At 40.3% G+C, this 18,131-nt stretch overlaps 1 protein-coding gene across 1 annotated transcript in view; it reads left to right on the forward strand.

Moving 5' to 3' along the window:
- PDE11A (phosphodiesterase 11A) overlaps positions 1 to 18,131 on the forward strand; it is a 395,750-nt gene that overhangs the window by 323,916 nt on the left and 53,703 nt on the right. The window contains exons 16-17 of the mRNA XM_036879447.2: positions 7,577 to 7,654; positions 14,348 to 14,411. Coding sequence (XP_036735342.2) covers positions 7,577 to 7,654; positions 14,348 to 14,411 — 142 coding nt within the window. The remainder of the gene's footprint in view (positions 1 to 7,576; positions 7,655 to 14,347; positions 14,412 to 18,131) is intronic.

Here is an 18,131-nt window from a genome sequence, read left to right on the forward strand (position 1 = left end):
CAATACCTATGTTATCTGTTTTATAAATATCTTCATATCTCATAAATAAATGTCTTCCATGTCTTATAAATGGTGACATCTATAGCCTTATTGCCTTATAGCTTATTTACTTTGCATGTTTTGTGGCCCCCATGTCTGATTTAAATATCAGGATTTTCCATCTTTTTGTGAACTGATATTCTTTGATTTGAGATCTATGGAAGCCTATATCCCTTCTATGTTTTTATTTCCTGTCTCTGACACTTGCAGGATTTTGTGTTAATTTTCTCAAAGTAGAAGCATCTTCCTAAGCCAAGTTTCCAAGTAAATTGTAAGGGGAAAAAACATCTCAACTGTTGGAGTCCATTTATCAAGCCCTGTAAGGGATGTGACGAATCACCGAGTGACCGCTGAAATGCAGTCAAGAAAGTTGGTTGCAACTCGTTTTCTCATTACTCTGTTCTTATCTTATTGCTGCAGCCCCTGCTGTTTGCTGACTCCCAAAGAAGCCAGCTTGTTTTCTTTTTGTCAGCATTATTGTTTTTGAGGTTCTGAATAGCTGCTCATTCTCTAATCTAGACCTTCAGGAGGCTGATTCACTTGCCTGTCTAAAGTTGCATTAAAGCATTGCCATATTTTTAGCCAAAACAATCCCTAGGGTTAATGAGGGGAACAGCATCTACTACAGGCTGTCATTTCACAAATGACAGAAGCTTTTATTTCACAAATGTGCAATTGCGGAACTGGAAGGGATGTTAGAAATGATGTAATCTAATTCATTTTTATTTTGTACATCAGGTACTGAGCTCAGAAAGGTTAAGTCATGTAGCATAGGTCATAAAAGTAATTAATGGCTGGAACCCACATCTCCTCTTTTGGGGCTTTTCCCACAATCACTATATTCCTTCTCTAACGGAAGAATCAAGAAATAGTTCTCATTTGAATTGCAGATACATTACATGGTAATATTGACCTTCTAGGTGTATATTAATTGGTTTAGCATGAGAACCCAGTGTGGGTTCCCTGTGCCCTCTCATAAAGCACAACCGGAGACAAGGATTTGCAGGTAGTTTAGTTTGGAAGTGACATCAGCATAGGAGTGGAGAACTGGGACAGTGAAACGAGAAGTAGGGAAGCCATTATAAGGACACTTTCCTTTGTTGGTCAGCACTGTGCTCTACTGCGCTTGATCCTGCAGGGACTGTCTGAAAAGTCTCATATGCTGCACCTCAAAATTATCCACCAGCCTCCATCCTCCATCAGCCAAGGTTGTCCCATGCATGTGCCTGCCATGCACTTCCAGAATGTGCATGCCCGAGTGCTGAGGACTTCTACAGCTGTCCCCACCCAACACTTGGGGTCAGAGCAGTGCCAGCGCAGAAAGTAAGCAAAGCTCAGGGCAGCCTAGACAGGGGATGTGGCACTGGTTGGAGCAGCAACGGCTGGAGAAAGGTGGGCCAAGAGAGTGTAAGGAAGCCACATACAACTGCTTTCTAGAAGTCTGGATTATCTCTGGTGCTTCTGCCCTAGCTTCTCAAATCAAAAGCCATGATACCATTGAGGTCAACCAAAAGGGAAGAGTGCTGCTTCCCTCTAGAGACAAACAGGGTGGCAAGAGAAAGCTCCTGGCCTTTTGGAGAGGGGTTTGTCACCCATCACTAGGGGCCAGATCCCCTGCCATGCATCAAAAGAGGAAAGAGTTAAGATTCCGAGAAATGTGGAACCCCTTTAAAAAAACAACCTCAAAAACTTGTAACTTTAATTTCTAATGGCTTTGGGTGTCCTCACGATTCTACGTTGCAAATGACAGGCGAAAGCAGAGTTCCCACGTTTAAAAAACAAAAGCAAAACAAAACAAAAAAACCTCGGTGTCAATTTCCAGACTTCACAACCCAAGTGTGGGGGTTAATTCTTCAGTCTCATTTTCCAGCTCACTGAAAACATTTTCCAGTTTCTGCTGAGTGACTTTCTGAAATTGATTTGTGCTCCTATTTCTGAGTCCTTGCAGTGAATAAGGCTTTGATAATTAAATATAATTTCAGCATCTCAAGCAGGACTTAGATATACCCTTATTGGTAACCAGCCATGTGACTTGAGAGAGTCTCTCCCTTCATCTCTCTCTGCCTTGGTTTCTTGTCAGCAATATGAGAACAGGTGCACCACCCAAAGCAACCCCCAAGGGTCCTTGTGCTCCAAGGAGACTGCTTATCTGAAAGGCAGTTTGGTAATTTAAATAATTAAGATTTAAGTAATCTAAAAAATTTGATAACTTTGATAATTTCAAATACCTTATAAAGAAAAGAATCATTCAGTCAAAAAACTTAATAAAATTTATACTATAAAAGATGACTATTGTTGGGGTAGGCAGAGAAAGGGATCTAAAATTACACATATTAAAGCTTCAAAGGGAAGTCACAACTGCCCTGTCCTACTTGTCCACATATTAAGTCTGTAAAGATGACCTGTGAAACTCCCACAATTATTAATAAAAACAAAAACTAATATTTCCTGAGTGCTTGCTTGGGAGCTTTATAGATGCCTTATCCCATTTGCTACTTAAAGCAGTCCTATTAGAATAGGCACTACTACTGACCTCATAATAATACTCAAGGAAACAGGTTTGGAGAGACTCAGTAAATTGCTCACTATGGTAAATGATAAGGCTGAGATGTGAACCGAGAAGTTGAACTCCAAGATGTTTTTAAATACTCTACCATTCTCTCTGCTGTTATGTAACCGTTAGCATAAAAGTACTAAAGGGGAAACTGAGGACAGTCCTGGGAACACTCAGGCATAAGAGGCAGCAGTAACTGGAGTATGCCCATGCCTAAAGCCACTTCCAAACACACTAGGTAGCAATCCCATAGCAATTCAACTAACTGCAGACTCCACTGCCAGGGTAGGGGGTGGGCTGGGAGGCTTCAGGTTAGAATTGATCAGAGCCTGTCTGATGGGGCTGAGACTGCAATTAGAGTCTCCTTGTTTGCAGTTGAGCTAAGCTGGAGCATCAGAAATTGGCAATTCTTTAGCTGTAATATAGTCATGGAGGGTGTTGCTATTGGGTGGGCATAATAGTTTAGCATCCATCCCCAACAGGCTGTGACCACATAACTCTCTGTTTCTCATCTACCCAGTGCCTGCTCCATGCCAGTGTTATTCTGGGCAGTGCAGTATCTCCAAGTATCACCTCTTGAATGGGAGTTCCATGAATGCAGACACCTCACCCTTGGAGCCCCAAAACCTGACACACTGCTCACATAACGAGGTCTCAAAATACTAACTTTTCAATACTGAATTCTTTTACCAACCTGCAGAATAGATATTGTTATCCCTGTCTTATAGATGAGGATACCTGGGCTTAGAGTGGGTAAGCAATTTTCCCAAAGTTATCAAATTGTCTATGCCCATGTCCCTATGCCACATTACCTTAGACCACTATTTAAGCTGAGAATTATCCAATAATCAGGTTTTATGAATCCATTTGGATATTCATCGCTTTTCCAGTTGGCTTTCTAAATTAATTAGACTCACCTTCAAATTGAAAATTTTTCATTTCCCTTTGTGCCCTACAAATGTTCATCATCAATTATGGCAAGTGCCCAATCTAATGCTTTCTTTGCCTTTGTCTTCTGGAAGGGATGCAGTAAGTACCATTTCTCAAGAGCCTCTGGTAAGGACAGCAAAATGTACTAAATTATCTGAGATCATTAGGAGTTATAGTTTGACCATCCTTTTAAAAATTAGATTAATACTTGGAACAATTTATTTTAAAAAAATACAATAGGAACTCAACAAATGTTTCTACTGTTATGCAGACAGGAATATTCATTCATTGACTCATTATTCCACAAATGTTTATCAAGAGCCCACTATGTTGAATGTTTTCAATTTCCACAGTTGCCCACCATCAACTGGCCACCATACTGGAACAGAAGATAAATTAATGCATAGTAAGGTATAATGACTTATGGGACTTAGCCCATTACTCTTTCCCAAACATTCTTATATTTTAACAGAGCCTAATGAATTAACCAACTGAAATTATTCTAATGTTAGAATAATAGGCCTTGTGGCAGGTTGGTGAAAGAAGTATTTTGTTACTTCCTGACAGATTTCAAAGCATTTTTACACATATTCATCCCATATCCCTATCCACATGATACTGCAACTGAATAAAACATAAGAAATTCATCCATTAAGACTCATTGATGCCTTCATTATACACATCTTTAGACACTGTGCTAGTTGCTGTGGGTGCCTGAGCACATGAGCCATAGTTCTTACCTTCAGGGGCTCAGATCCAGTGAGAAAGAGAGGAAAGCAGTCATCCCATGATATGAGGCATTCTACAGCCAAAGTAAATGCAGGGACAATGGGGGCACACTCCATCCAGCAATGCCATAAGCCACTTCTTGGCCGGGTGAGTGGGGTTTGACTGAGGTGTTAAGGCCTTGTGTTGTCTAATCTTCTGCCATTTTCAAATTTCAGAGTGATTCTAGTCTTTCCTTTTCCTGCGCATGCTATCAACAAGAGCACAGCATCAAACAAGTAATTACCTTTAGTAATTTGCCCAAAGTTATCATATTGTCTATGCCCACGTCCCCATGCCAAACTGCCTCAGACCACTATTTAAACTGAGAACTTCAGGTTGTCAGTTGGCCCGTTGTGTTATCCTCAATGCTAGTTGAAAGGAGGGGGACAACTCACTTTCAAAATTAAATATATGGTTTTTTCCCCTATTCAGAATTGCTGGAGTTAACATCTGCATATTAATTTTTTATTCCTCTCTGGTGCTCTCATGCCCAAAGTCCAGGAACCTGTCCAGAGCCTGCATTAGCAGTCAACTGTGGATATGTGATTTGCCTGCCAAATGAGCTGCAAGAACACCGAAGAACAAAGTCCTCCCCCACACCCCCCAGCCATCCGCACATTCACACTCCTGCCACCCCTGTCTGATAATTCTGGAGTTAAACCTGAAGGAGAGTCACAAAGATGACTTGCCATCCCAGCAGTAAAACCTCCCTAACATCCATGGACTTTTAGTAGATTCAGAACATTTAGACAAATAGATAAAGAATATGTGTACATATATACATGTATAGACATACAAATTTACCAAAAAAAAATCCTGATTAAACTATACACAGGAATGGTGATTTCTCACTTTACAAATAAAAGATGTCTTGCAGATAAATTACAAACCAGAAAGATTTTCAGTGCAGTGATGGGTGAATGGTAACCAATTTTTAGAATTATTTTTAAGGGTAATTTTAGCAATTCTGTTCAAATGATGCTTTTTTAAAGGCTGCTATTTTTCTAAGTGGAACATATGTCAGGAGAGCAGGATAAAAGCCTAGTAAAAACATATCTGATTATAAATGAGATTTTCCAGTAAGTTGCTTTTCACCAGCTGATGTATTTGGCATTGTCCTTGAAAACCAGGTTCCCAATGATCTGCTTGAGAACGTAATGATACAGCTCCTCCAGAGGCATCTCAATCCAAGGAGTATCATATAATTTTGGGGATTTTCTAATGTTCATTTCAGAAGTTCCATGTTTTTAAAAGTGCTCCTATACCTCACAGTTTTACATATGATCATGCTGTTGACTCTGCATAATTACACACACCCACATAAATATTAAAAGGAGCAGCTGAGTGGGAAAATTCATTTCTCAAAAGCACGGTGAAATTCATATTATTGCTTTGTAATAATTATGTCTATGGAGGAGGTAGATGTACACCATGTAGAGCCATGAACTGCCCAACTGGCCTGGGCCATCTGCAACTCTGATTCAGAGCATCCCCTTGATGGCAGAAGGACCCCTGTCTGGTGGCTGCCTTGGTAGTCAGTACATGGCAAGTCCTTGGTACAACAGCCCACATGCCATTCCGTCTCATGAGGGCTGCTGCTGTCCACTTTCTCACAACCTGCAAGGCTATGTGGCCCCTAAGGTTCATGCTACACACTATTTACAAAGATGATCTCCGAGGCCAGAATTAGGAGGCTCTGGACTTAGAATCTACCCAGAGTCACCCACAACTGCCCTGGGACCCTGGGCAAATCCCTTCACCTTCCTTCACCTTGAGTTTCCTTACCTAGAAAATGAGAGAATTACAGCAGATGTTTCTCGAATGTACCATATACTTCCAACAGTCTATAATTATAATGAAAACTCAAATTAAACATCGAAAACAAATCATTTTCTGACCCAGCAGTTTTACATATATTAAAGTATGTGTGTTTATAGAAAGAGACAGAGGCAGTGAGAGAAAACTCTCACACAAAATTCACAAGGATTCATGTACAAAAATGTTGTACAGCATTGAATGTAATAATAAAAAAATTGAAAATAATCTAAATTTTCATCATCAGGAAATAGGTAAATAAACAGTAGCATAACAATACAAAATGAAATACGACACAGCAATTTAAAGGGATGGCCTAGAACTATACATAACAATATGGATGAATTTCACAAACATTGAATGAGAAAAGCAAATTGCCATAGAATGTATACATTACAATGATACTGTATATAAAGTTTTAAAATATGCAGAGCAAAACTCTAAATAATTTATTTAGTAAAATTATAAGGACATATGTGATGACAATTTGTACAAAATTTAGGAAATGGCCATCTTATGGTGTGAAGGAGGAAGGTAGGAGCAACAGGACAGAGACACACAGGCACCTCAGCAGGGTGGGTAAAGCTTTATTTCTAGACTGGGCAGTGGATAGATAGATTCTTTTTTCCTTTCTTACTATAAAAATGAAAAGTCATGTAAGTAGATTAAAGAAAAGCTTTGAAAATAAGAATAAATCACCCTTACTTTCACTACTTTAAAATATTCCCTTCTCGTCTTTTCCATATCTGTACATTTCCAAATATGTATCCGTGTGTGTGTCCAGTGCTGAAGATGTGCAGACACTATGCTAAATGCTTTGCATATGTCATCTCATTTGATGCTGACAATAACTCTGTGAGTTTAGCAAATATAACCCCCATGTTAGAGATTTGGAAATTGAGGCTAAGAGAGTTTAAGAATTTCTCAGAGTTTCACAGCCAAGTATGTGACTGAGCTGTTGTTTAAACAATTATTTCTGACTACAAAGCCTATGAGTTTAAGCAATGAAGTGCTGAAACAGTTATTTTCTAACCTAGAGGAAAATATTTGCCCTGAATTTACTACCAGGGAGTTAATCTTATCTAGGATCATCATACAGCTCAGTTCTATGTTGAGTGATAAAAGAACATTCCAGAATTGTTCCCGCTTCTTATTTGTCCTTTCCTCCCTTCTTTGACTTTCAGGAAGGGCAAGTAATCCTAAATGCGGGACCACATCATTTTCAGTTTTATGCCTTGATAATCTCCTCTGTTGTAAATATATTCAGAAATGTTGTGGCTTTTTGTTGAAGCCTCAACATTTTTTAAAACGTGATTTATCTTGATAGTACTTTATCCTCATGGTTTCAAATATTAAGTTACTTGGTTCTGGTAGGTTTATATTTTATAAATGTGTTTATGTCAACCCACAGACTGAGAAATTTCATTACAGGTGTTTTTTTTTTTTCTTTCTTCATTTAATTTTGTGCAGGAGGAGGACTGAATTTTTTGAACTTGTCAGTAAAGGAGAATACGATTGGAACATGAAAAACCATCGTGATATATTTCGGTAAGAAAAAGCCCTTGCTTATGTGTTTCTTCATTATTTAAAGATTTAGTCACACATTCCTAACAAAGATAACAGCACACAAGTGAATTTTAAAGTAGCAAATCTTAGCTTACCTTCAAAACATACAGATTGGAGTTGAGTAATTAGGGAAAAGATAGAGAAAGTGTCTTTTCATCCTATAATTTATTATATTTTTGCCTCCTCTCCATAAATTTGCCTTCAAAATTAGAAAATTATGTTCAGATTGGTTCCGTTTGAGCAAACCATGGCTTCTTCTTTTTCCTGAGGAAGCAGAGGTAGAGGGGATTTTTGAACCTCAGAAAAAGCAGTTACACAAAACAAAGGGAAATGAAAAGTTAACTTATGCTTTTCTTTAGAGACATTAGGCATTGTAGATAGAAAACAAATCAGAACAATTTTTGGTGATAGAAATAAGGAATGTCTTCTCGACATTTCACAGGGCTTCTTCCTAGTTGTTTAGGAAAGATGGTAGCACGCCATTTTTATGTGGCACATTTGAACCACCCAATTGCAGCCACTCCGCTGGTCAGGCACTGTTCCCCTTTCTCTCATACCCTGTCCTTCCGCTGTCCCACCTCACCCATCCCTAGACCTTCTGTATCTGATTCCTGTTCCAAAGCTGTTAAGTATTCCTGGGAAAGCTTGTGTGGGCCAGATTATGGACTCACTGGGCCTGCTCCACAGCCAGGCTACCTTTGGCATCACCTGGAGTGGGATGCCCAGCCCGGACCCCCACCTACTGTAAGACCACGGCCGCTGTCTTCAGAACCAAGCTTGCCTGCCTGCGCCTTCCCTGTACCTTCCTGAGGCCTTCTCACCAGAGGGCCCTCTAACGCTTCCCTTTCTGCATTAATATTTCTCTGTGTCGTCTTTACAGGCCTTTTTCTCCTTCTTTTCCAGAAAGGGAGAGGACCGCTTGCTTTCTTCAAAACTAGCTACCTTCAATTTGCCCTAAGTCTATTCACTCCACCTCCACTGCTCTCCACCAATTATATCAATTGTACCCCTTTGTTTCAAAATCTGGGCTTTTTTCCATCGTGACCTTCCTAGGCCTGAAAATATGCTTTTGTCTCCTCAGCCAAAAAAAAATCATCTGTACAATCTGCCTTCTTCTCAAGTCCAAAATTCTGTCTTTCCCTTCAATTCCACACTTTATTCTCACTACCCCCCTAGCTTCTCACAAGGTGATTTCTTTCTTTTTAAATAGTTTTAAATTCCACAGAAACTATGGGAATATATTTTCTGTAACAAATTAAAACATTACAGATAAACTCCCAAATCACCCTTGAGCTTCACTCCCAATTCCCACATTGACACACAGTTATACTGTTATCAGTTTGTTGTCTTTCCAGACCCTTTCCAAAGCATTTATATACACATACATCTTTAGAAAAAAATACTACTCAGTATGGATTTCTTTATTTGTTTTAACATAAATTACATATTTATATATCGAACTGAGCTTGCTTGTTCCCTCACCTATATGCCTTGGAATTCTTTCCATGCTCATGCGTCATCCTTTTTTATTGTTGCATAGTATTCCAAAGTGTGGATTTACCACTGACTACTTAGCCATTATTCTGCTGAGGAATTCAGAGGAATTCAGTCCGTGAAATGTGATTTTTGCTCCTTTTGACTCACCAGTCACCTCTCCAGGATCAAATCCGACAGCCTTTCTTGACCTGAACAGCTCCAGTTGGCATTTGCTTTTCCTTTCTTAAAACTCTCTCCTACCTTGGATTCTGGAAAGCCACATTCTTCTGGATTTTCTACTACCTTCTGCCTCTTCCTTCTTGTCTTTGTCCTTCTCCAGCCCTGTGTACTCCCCACCATGTTCCCCCAGGACCTATATTTGTGTGTTTTTTTCTCTTGCTGCTCAGCATCTTTATGATTTCAACTGCCATCTCTTCTCAACTGACTCCCACCCAGCTTCTTGGGCCTGACCTGTCTTCTGAACACAGCTCCTAAAGGGCCAGTGCTCAAATTTTGCTCCTACCACAAAGAGGTAAGAGGTTTTCTGCAGAGGTTTTCAAACTTTTTTTTTTTTTTATCAGGCAACCCCATACGTAAGCAGAATCTTATTTGGAAGCACAGTTTCTACAGTAGAAGCGCTCCTGGAGCTCCCCACCCACCAGCTCTGCCTCCCCTCCCCCATTTCATGATTCGACTCTGACCATGTGCACCAAAATGGGGAGGGTGGCACTCTGAGGGAGCACTACCTTAGAGAATTTTAAAATAGTAATAAAACCAATGAAAAGTCAGTCTGCTTTTTATCACCATGTGCCTGCAACCTAAATAATGTCAGTGATGAGATTCTCCTCCCCAAGAAAAATCTTTCATTAATGTAAGTTCTAAATATGTGTAGAGATTACTGTTGAGTATCAAAATAACTGATATGAAAGTTTCAAATTAGTATACTATTACTTATCTTTTAATTGTACATGTATCCTACATACAAGGTAATTCCAAGAACGCCTGGTAGTGCAGTCAGCCTCTGGCACAGATGAACTCTGGTCACACTCTCAAGTATAAGTTCCCAACAGTTCAGAGCGTTTTGCACTTACTCCAAGAGTAATTTGTGTCTCTAACCCTGCAGAATGTCTTTCTTGCTTTTAAATGGTATACTCAGAATAAACAGTGATAGCACAATGATGGTAAGGATGAAAAAATATAACTCAAATTACTTCAATTCTGTCATTTTATGTTGACCATGTGGAGTTTCTATTTGTGTTTAAAATTTAAAACACTGAAGCAGTGCAAACTGGAAGGTGAATATTTCTGTTTGGTAAGAGCAAAATTCAGTTCATACATGAAATATTTTCCTGAATTTGGATATGTTTTTAAAATTAAAATTTATTCTTTTTAAGTTGCTGATTGTTTTGAAATGAGAAAAAAACAATCAAGAAAATAATGATCATCTCAAGATTATTTATTACTGAAATGATATTGGCATATTGTGGATAAAGTGAAGGTTCCTACGGCCAGGATCCTCACCTGACCCCAAACTACTTGATGATGTAACTGGCCTGCTGCTAGGCTACTGCTTCCACACCCGTAGGCAATAAGCTATTATTGACTGAGTCACTATATAAAGACCTCTGCCCACTGCTCTGGGCAGAGGCAGAGATGAAGGAGGATTACAGACCTGCAGACTGTTGGATGCAGATGTAATTCTAGTGCTCGACCTATTGCTGGGAGAACAAGACAGGTAATAAACCCTTTCACCCCAAGAACATTCCATTGTCATACCTCGGTCTCACTGAATCGATAGTGAACTTGCCCAGGCTGAAACCCATTGGCAAGACACATACAGAGAAGAAGTATGATAAAAATGATGTGCTGGGAGTGTCAGGTACTCTGGGCACATTGCCGTGCTTTATCCCCTCTCTGAGGACAGGAAGACTTGTGCCCCCTCCTCCTGACTATTCCCTCATTCAGTTGCACTAAGCAGACTGACACCACTTAACTGCACACTGGACTAGAATTATTTACAGTTATTTGTTATTTATGCTGACCACAAGCCTAAAACAGTTGGTACAAATTCCCTCCCTGCTCTCTTACTCTAGAAAAGACTTTCCCCTTCTTGTAACAGCCTATCTAAATGATAAGATAAAACTGCTCATTCTCCTCCTGGTTCTTCCTTTGTGATCGACTTATCCTCACCTTTCCATTGTCCCTGCCCTTCTTTGTTTTAGGCCCTTATCAACTTACACTTTCCAACTGGTCTCCCTGCTTCCATTCTCTCCTTCTTCAAACTATTTTCACACCTACCTCCTAAAGGTCTCTCCTTGAAGTTCTAGCCAGGAGGTTGTCAGCCCCCAGACTTAATTGACTCCCCAGCACCCACTGGGTAAAGGTTTCGTCAGGAGGGGGTTCCCAGCTCCCAGCAAGTTCACTCTGGATTCAGTGAGACCGAAAAATGGTAAGGAATGTTTGGGGGTAAAAGGGTTTATACCAAGGTTTATTATCACGGTGGTAGGTTGAGTACTAGAATCACGTCTGCATCTGGCAAGTCTGCAATTCTTCCCCTCAGCCTCCATCTCTGCCAGGCAGGCCTCTCTGCTGCTGGGCAGATCTCTTTATATAGCAAGTCCATATCCATCTCTGCCTCTGTTCCAGGCTCTACCCTAAGCACTGGGTGGAGCTCTTTATATAGCAACATAGGCAATAATGGCTTATTGCCAACGTGTGTGCAAGCATGTGCCTGTACCATAGGCCAAGTATTACATCATTGCATGTGCACAGTGGGCAAGTAGATTAGGATCAGGTGAGGATCCTGGCCATGGAACTTCCATTTTTCTTACACTCAACCCATCCTGCCTCCAAGTTTTTTTCTATCTTCCTTCTCTGCAGTCTTTCTACTCCACTGTGTAGTATTCTTAGAAAATAGGCTCTTCTGTTAGACTTTATGGATTCCAATCCTAATTTGATTATTTTCTATCTGTATAACCTCTGAAATGCCACCTAACTTCTCTGACCAGGAATGCAAAGCACTATTTGCTTTGCAAATTCAGATAATAATGGCATCTCTACCTTATAGAGACTATGTGAATCACCCTGATGTGCCTGCTCAGTAAATGCTATTTATTAGGATTATCATCATCTGAGCACTTAGCAGAGACTCAATAAACTTGTTGATTGATTAATCGTGGTATGAATTTGAGAAGTAAGCTTTGAGTTATCAAGCATATGGAACCTAAATAATGTAACTCTGGGCTGGAGGGGGTTCCCAGCTCTGAGCAAGTTCACTCTGAATTAGGTAAGAGTGAATTACGACAACGGAATGTTGAGGGAAGTAAAAGGGTTTATACCAAGCTTTATTCTCATGGTGGCAGGTCGAGTGTTAGAGTCACATCTGCATCCAGCAAGTCAGAAAGTCTGTCTCTGTCTCTGTCTCTGCCTCCATTCCAGGCTCTGCTTTTGCCTCCAGACTCTGCCCTGCCACAAGCTCTGGGCAATACTGGCTTATTGCCCACAGCTGTATAAGTGTTAGCCTGGTAGTAACCTGATTACATCATCAAGTAAATTAGGGTCAGGTAAGAATCCTGGCCATACAGCAACTTCCATTTTCCCTACAGTAATTATCTGAGTTATAGTCCAAATGAGCAACCTTATAGAGATTGTTTTCTGTCCAGGAGAGAGGCTGCAAAGTCCAGTGCATTACCTACAATCTTGTCTCCCTCTGGTACCAACAGAACCTAAAATGAAAAGCACTGGAGTGTAGCAAGAGGGGGTCTGGTAGCTTTGTGATAAGCACAGAATCCTGAATCCTTACTCACTTTGGGGAAGTTACTTAAACTCTCCATGTTTCCATTTATTGCTCTGTAAAATAGGAATAACAGCACGTATCTCTGAGGGTTCAGAGGATTCATTTAGTTGGTAGTTAGTTAGCAATTAATTAGTCAAGCTGTTAGTATAGAGGAAGGCACACAATGAGCACTGTGAAGTGCTTCTTGCAGAAGACCATCTATGAAGAGCAGAATGTGTCTCTCTGCACAGTGCTTAGCACAGGGCTGTTTGGCGCTAGATGCTGCCTGATTGGGGGAGGGGGTGGCTGCTGCTGATGGACCCAGTTGTGCTCTGAATGACCTATTATTGTCTGCCTCTCTGCCTGGTTCCCTGGAGGGTTTCCTGAGGACGGTTCACAAACCCCACCACTATCTAGTCATGCTCCACCATCTGGGAAGCAGACATGTTTCCAAGGCATTTGAATCTGGCAGGGTATGAAATGTTAGCACCTGACATCAGGCCAACCCTCTGACCTTTGACAACACACCCCATACTTCCAAAGGAGCCAGCCAAGATGTAGTTTCCCAGCTCAGATCCTTCACTACTTTTCATCACATACTGCTGGTTTTAGTACAAAGAAGCAGATTTTGAACAAAGAATGTGCCTTCTTTTTCCCCCTCCCACTACATCAAATTATAAGCACCAGAGCTATCTACAATTTGAATTGTCCCCCATATTTTTATATCCGTGGCTCAGGGTGAATTCTAGTTAAACCCATTAGAAATCTACCCCTCAAAAAATCTGATTCAGATCTTCCCTGTGCTTTCTTATGTGCTCAAATTAATGAAAGCTGTAGCTGAATATGTTTTTTCTTCATAATGCTTATAAAACATGGTTGTAGCCAGGTAGTAAACTGGAGTGAAATAATGTGGCTCTCCCGTAAATCGTAGCTCCACAGAACAGATGAAAATGAAGGTGCTCCTAAGGTGGCTAAACCTTTCCTCTTCGGGATAGGTTTTCCTCAGCTCCCATCAATCAGGGATAAGTTGAATTTACCAGCAATCTATTTAAAATTCATCAGCTATGTCTATTGATGTATACTGACTCCCTTGCTGATAGTTAAAAATAAAAAGCATTGTCCATTATAAATTATTTTAAGCAGAGCTTGCTTAGCTCAGGTATAAGCAAGATTTGCTTTCCTTGATCTGCTGCAGACACAACAAGAGGGCCACCCGAGGGTGTGTGCTAGCTTTGTCTTTCCAAGCAATGTGGCCACAGGACAGAGCTGCTAACATGGGGACCATAAACACTGTTTCCCTTGTTTAGGAAAAGACATGTCAGCTGGCCTCGATCCCATTTTATTTATTTATGTATCTAGGACTGGTTTGTTTAGGAATGTAACAAAAGATAATTCAGGCTGTTTTGTTTGGTTCTGTTTTTCAGATCAATGTTAATGACAGCCTGTGACCTTGGAGCCGTGACCAAACCGTGGGAGATCTCAAGACAGGCAAGTCGTGATTGATGGCAGGGCTCAGCAGAGGAGGGACTGGGGGTGGGAGACGATGTTCCCAGAGCCCAGACTCCCAGGCGCTGAAACCCTAGTCAATTTGCATCAGTATTAACACTGTGTAAAAAATAACAGGAGGCTTAGGCTCAACATAGTTTATTGCAAAGTATGTCTTTATCATGCTTCCACTGTGTAATATTTCTGACTCTCTAAGACTATTTTTTAATGCACTAAATCCAAATAACATTTTGACCATTTCTTAGGGCAAGAGCTTCAAAAATAGTGTTTTTGAACAGGTAGTCATGTTTTAGCACAAGGTCTGCTTTTTCTTATCTAAAAAAAGAGACCCCAAAGGGGTAAAAAGGAAATTCTATTCTTCTTAGAGACTGTTCACAGATCAGAGGACTCTTTGGCCAAAGTGTGCAGTATCTAAACTTAATTTGTACAAAATATCATGCCTTTGCCACCTATCTGGTTTCATTGCCAAAAAGTGTTAGTTCTAGAGCAAGAGTAGTTTTCAAGCTACCCAACTGAAGATCTTTGATTACAGAAAGTATTTGGAGGTTAATATCTCTTAAGTTTTATGAAGCACCTGTGTAGGCTGTGGGGTCTAAAGTAATAACTTGACATCTTAAGACGACACTTTAGGGAAAATAAGATTCATTCCTATAAAAATAAATATGTAATAATTATTGACTAAACTAATACAAAATGACTGCTTTAAATGTATCATATCATTTAATCTCAAAAGCCCCACTTTGAAGTAGGTAAAATTACTAGGTGGTGTGCTGAATAATGGCAATCCAAAGATACAAGGTCTGAATCCCTGGAACCTGTAAATGTTACTTTAGAAGAAAAAGGGTCTTTGTAGATTTGATTATGTTAAGGACCATCATTATCATACATCATTATCCTGGATTCCCCTGGTAGGCCCTAAATTCAATTACAGGTGCCGTTATAAAAGAGGCACAGGGAGATTACACATTCAGAAGAGGGGAGTGGGATGTAAACTCTACGCAGAGATAGGAGTAATGGGGCCACAGCAAAGGAAAGTTGGCAGCACCAGAAACTGCAAGAGGCAAACAGATTTCACCATGAGCTCCAGCGGGAATGCGGCCCTGCCAACACTCTGATCTCTGCGCAGTGAACTAGTGTTGAACTCCTGCCCTCCAAGACAATGACAGTATATTCCTTCTGTTGTAAGCTACCAGTTTGTGGTTGTTCATGGCAGTCCTGGCAAACTAGTACAGTTACTACCCCTATTCCACAAATGGGAAAAATGAGGCCTAGAAGGGATAAGTAACTGGAGGCCATACAGCCAGGAAGGCTTTGAAGTAGGTGTTCAGGTCCGACAGATTGGGCATCACCATCTTCATTCTTCACAGTGCTTTATGCTTTCTTGCACTGGGTGCATCAACCAGAATTTTTAAATGATGTAAATTGTCAGCAAAATAGGCTACATTATCACTAAACCTCATTGGGTTGAAGCAATAAATTGCTCTTGACCATGTGCATCCAGGATCAGCTGGGACCTCTTTGTCCTCAACTTGGACGGGGCTGAAGAAGTGGCCACTCTGGGATCATTCCAGCAGAGGCCCTATTAGGTCTTGTATTGGCAATTAAATGCCCCCCACCCCAACAACTCATTGGCCAGAACTTGTCACAAGACCCCACCCAACTAAGAAATATAATCCTTCCATGTGTCCAGAAAGAAGAAAGCCAGCAATAGTTGGTAAAAATGTGACTACCACAGTCTGCCCTTCTAATCACCAAATATGTAATTCACTCTCCTTCTTGCAGGCAAAATATACTCATCCTCTTCCCAAGGGAGATAACTCGAATGTCCCATTGGGCATGGTATCAAACTCAAAGTCCGGGATCTGTGGGTGATCTGTTGCTAGTCTCTACATCAGATCTTGATGCAAATTAAAGACCTACACATGCCCAAAATACAGCCCCTAACATACAGCCAAACCACATAATACTTATAACGCTCCCATTCAGAAAGGAAAGAAGAAATGTATATACTTCTTTCTTCCTCTTTCCTGACCCAGTTCCTAGTATTTGGGGCCTAACAAGCACCAGTGAGAGAACCATGTAGTAAAATCATTTCTCTGGGCCATTTTATCCAACTGCAAGGATGTCCTGTGTACCACCTAATTCATTCAGAGTTTTTAAGGTATACTGGCCATACCTTTGATTTGGTTCTTGTTGCAAGGCTGAGTCTTAATCAGCCTTCATCATTCAAAACTTACCTCAGTTTTTATTTTTACAGTTTCAGGTTAAGAAGCAGCTTCATCTTCCATCTCTACAAGACCCTGAATCTGTGACTTTCCCTAGTCCCTATAATTCCTGATTATAAACCTGCCAGTCCTTTTCTAAGCTCACTTCTCATGATGCCTAGCAAAACACAGTCAATAGCAACCATCACATTACTAACATTTTGTTTTCCAATCTCTCCCCCTAAGGCTATAAATTCATTAGATACATTGCTCACTTTATTTTGGTGAGAATTGTACAAAATATTTTGCCACTGTATGATATGGATCATCATCTTTACAGCCTACAACGACCATTTCTTTCACTATTTTACACTTGGCCTCCAACCTGATGCCACATATCTTAGGGGCTTCTCATTTTTCTTTCTTTTCTTTCTTTTTATTTTTGTAACAGCAGCATCTCATTTCCATACCAATTTTTCTGTTAGTCAAAACTAGCCTAGTCTTTGCTGCCATAACAAATCTATTCTCAGATTTGAGTTGCTTACCACAAATGAAAGTTCATTTATTGCTCATGTTACAGTCCAGTGAGGACTGGGCAGTTTCCTATAAAGCTATCCTCTAAGAAGTAACTCTCCTCCAACTGAGCTTTGATTTTCATCTTAGTGTGCCATATTTGAAGTTATATAAAGCAGGATAATGTGAAGAATTTGGGCGGCTGGTTATTTTTATGTCTCTGTCCACCCTTCACCTCCCAGTGTGGGAGGGTCTCCCTTGCAGTCAAGTCTGGGACTAGACTTCAGAGAAGAGGCAGGAGGTTCTTCCAAGTATTGGGGAAGACTGATACGGGTAGAAGATGGGTGAAGAGGTAAAGAGGAAGAGAAAGTTCAGGGAACTGGGGTAAAACAGTGAGATTGTAGAGGGAATGGGATGAGGTATGATATACCAAGGCCTTCAGAAACCCTAGTGAAATGAATATCAACCACTAAAGAAGTAGTGGTTCTCTTGGGAGCAGGAAAGTGACAGGACAAAGTACTTGGAAGGAAAAACAATTTCTTCACTGGTAGTTTGGACCAACTTGGAAGGTCCAAAGACCACTTGAAGGTGGCCTTCTTGGTGACTGATGTAAATATTTTATTTTCAGGATCTGAAGTTCTTCTGATAGGTGTAGAAACTCAAGAGTTCAGGGAAATAAAACATAAAACCATGTTTTTCCAAATGTTTCCATCAGAAATCTTATCACAACTTTAAACTGAAGATGTCACTTGTGTTTGTCTTCAAATTGAATAGGTTAAGATGCTTTCAAAAACATACAATGGAACCTCCTTTTAAAAATATAAATATATTTCTAACTTCCTAGATGTTGATTTTGTAGAATTCCCTTTCAAAATGTATTTTTTATTGGTGTCTGTCCCACTTTTCCTTTCTCACCAACATGACTCTAAGCATGTTCCCCCAGTGATCCCCCAAGGCCTGATTAGCATCTCAATTTCCTTCTTTA

This window comes from Manis pentadactyla, chromosome 6 (assembly GCF_030020395.1).
Source record: "Manis pentadactyla isolate mManPen7 chromosome 6, mManPen7.hap1, whole genome shotgun sequence".
Taxonomy (NCBI): Eukaryota; Metazoa; Chordata; class Mammalia; order Pholidota; family Manidae; genus Manis; species Manis pentadactyla.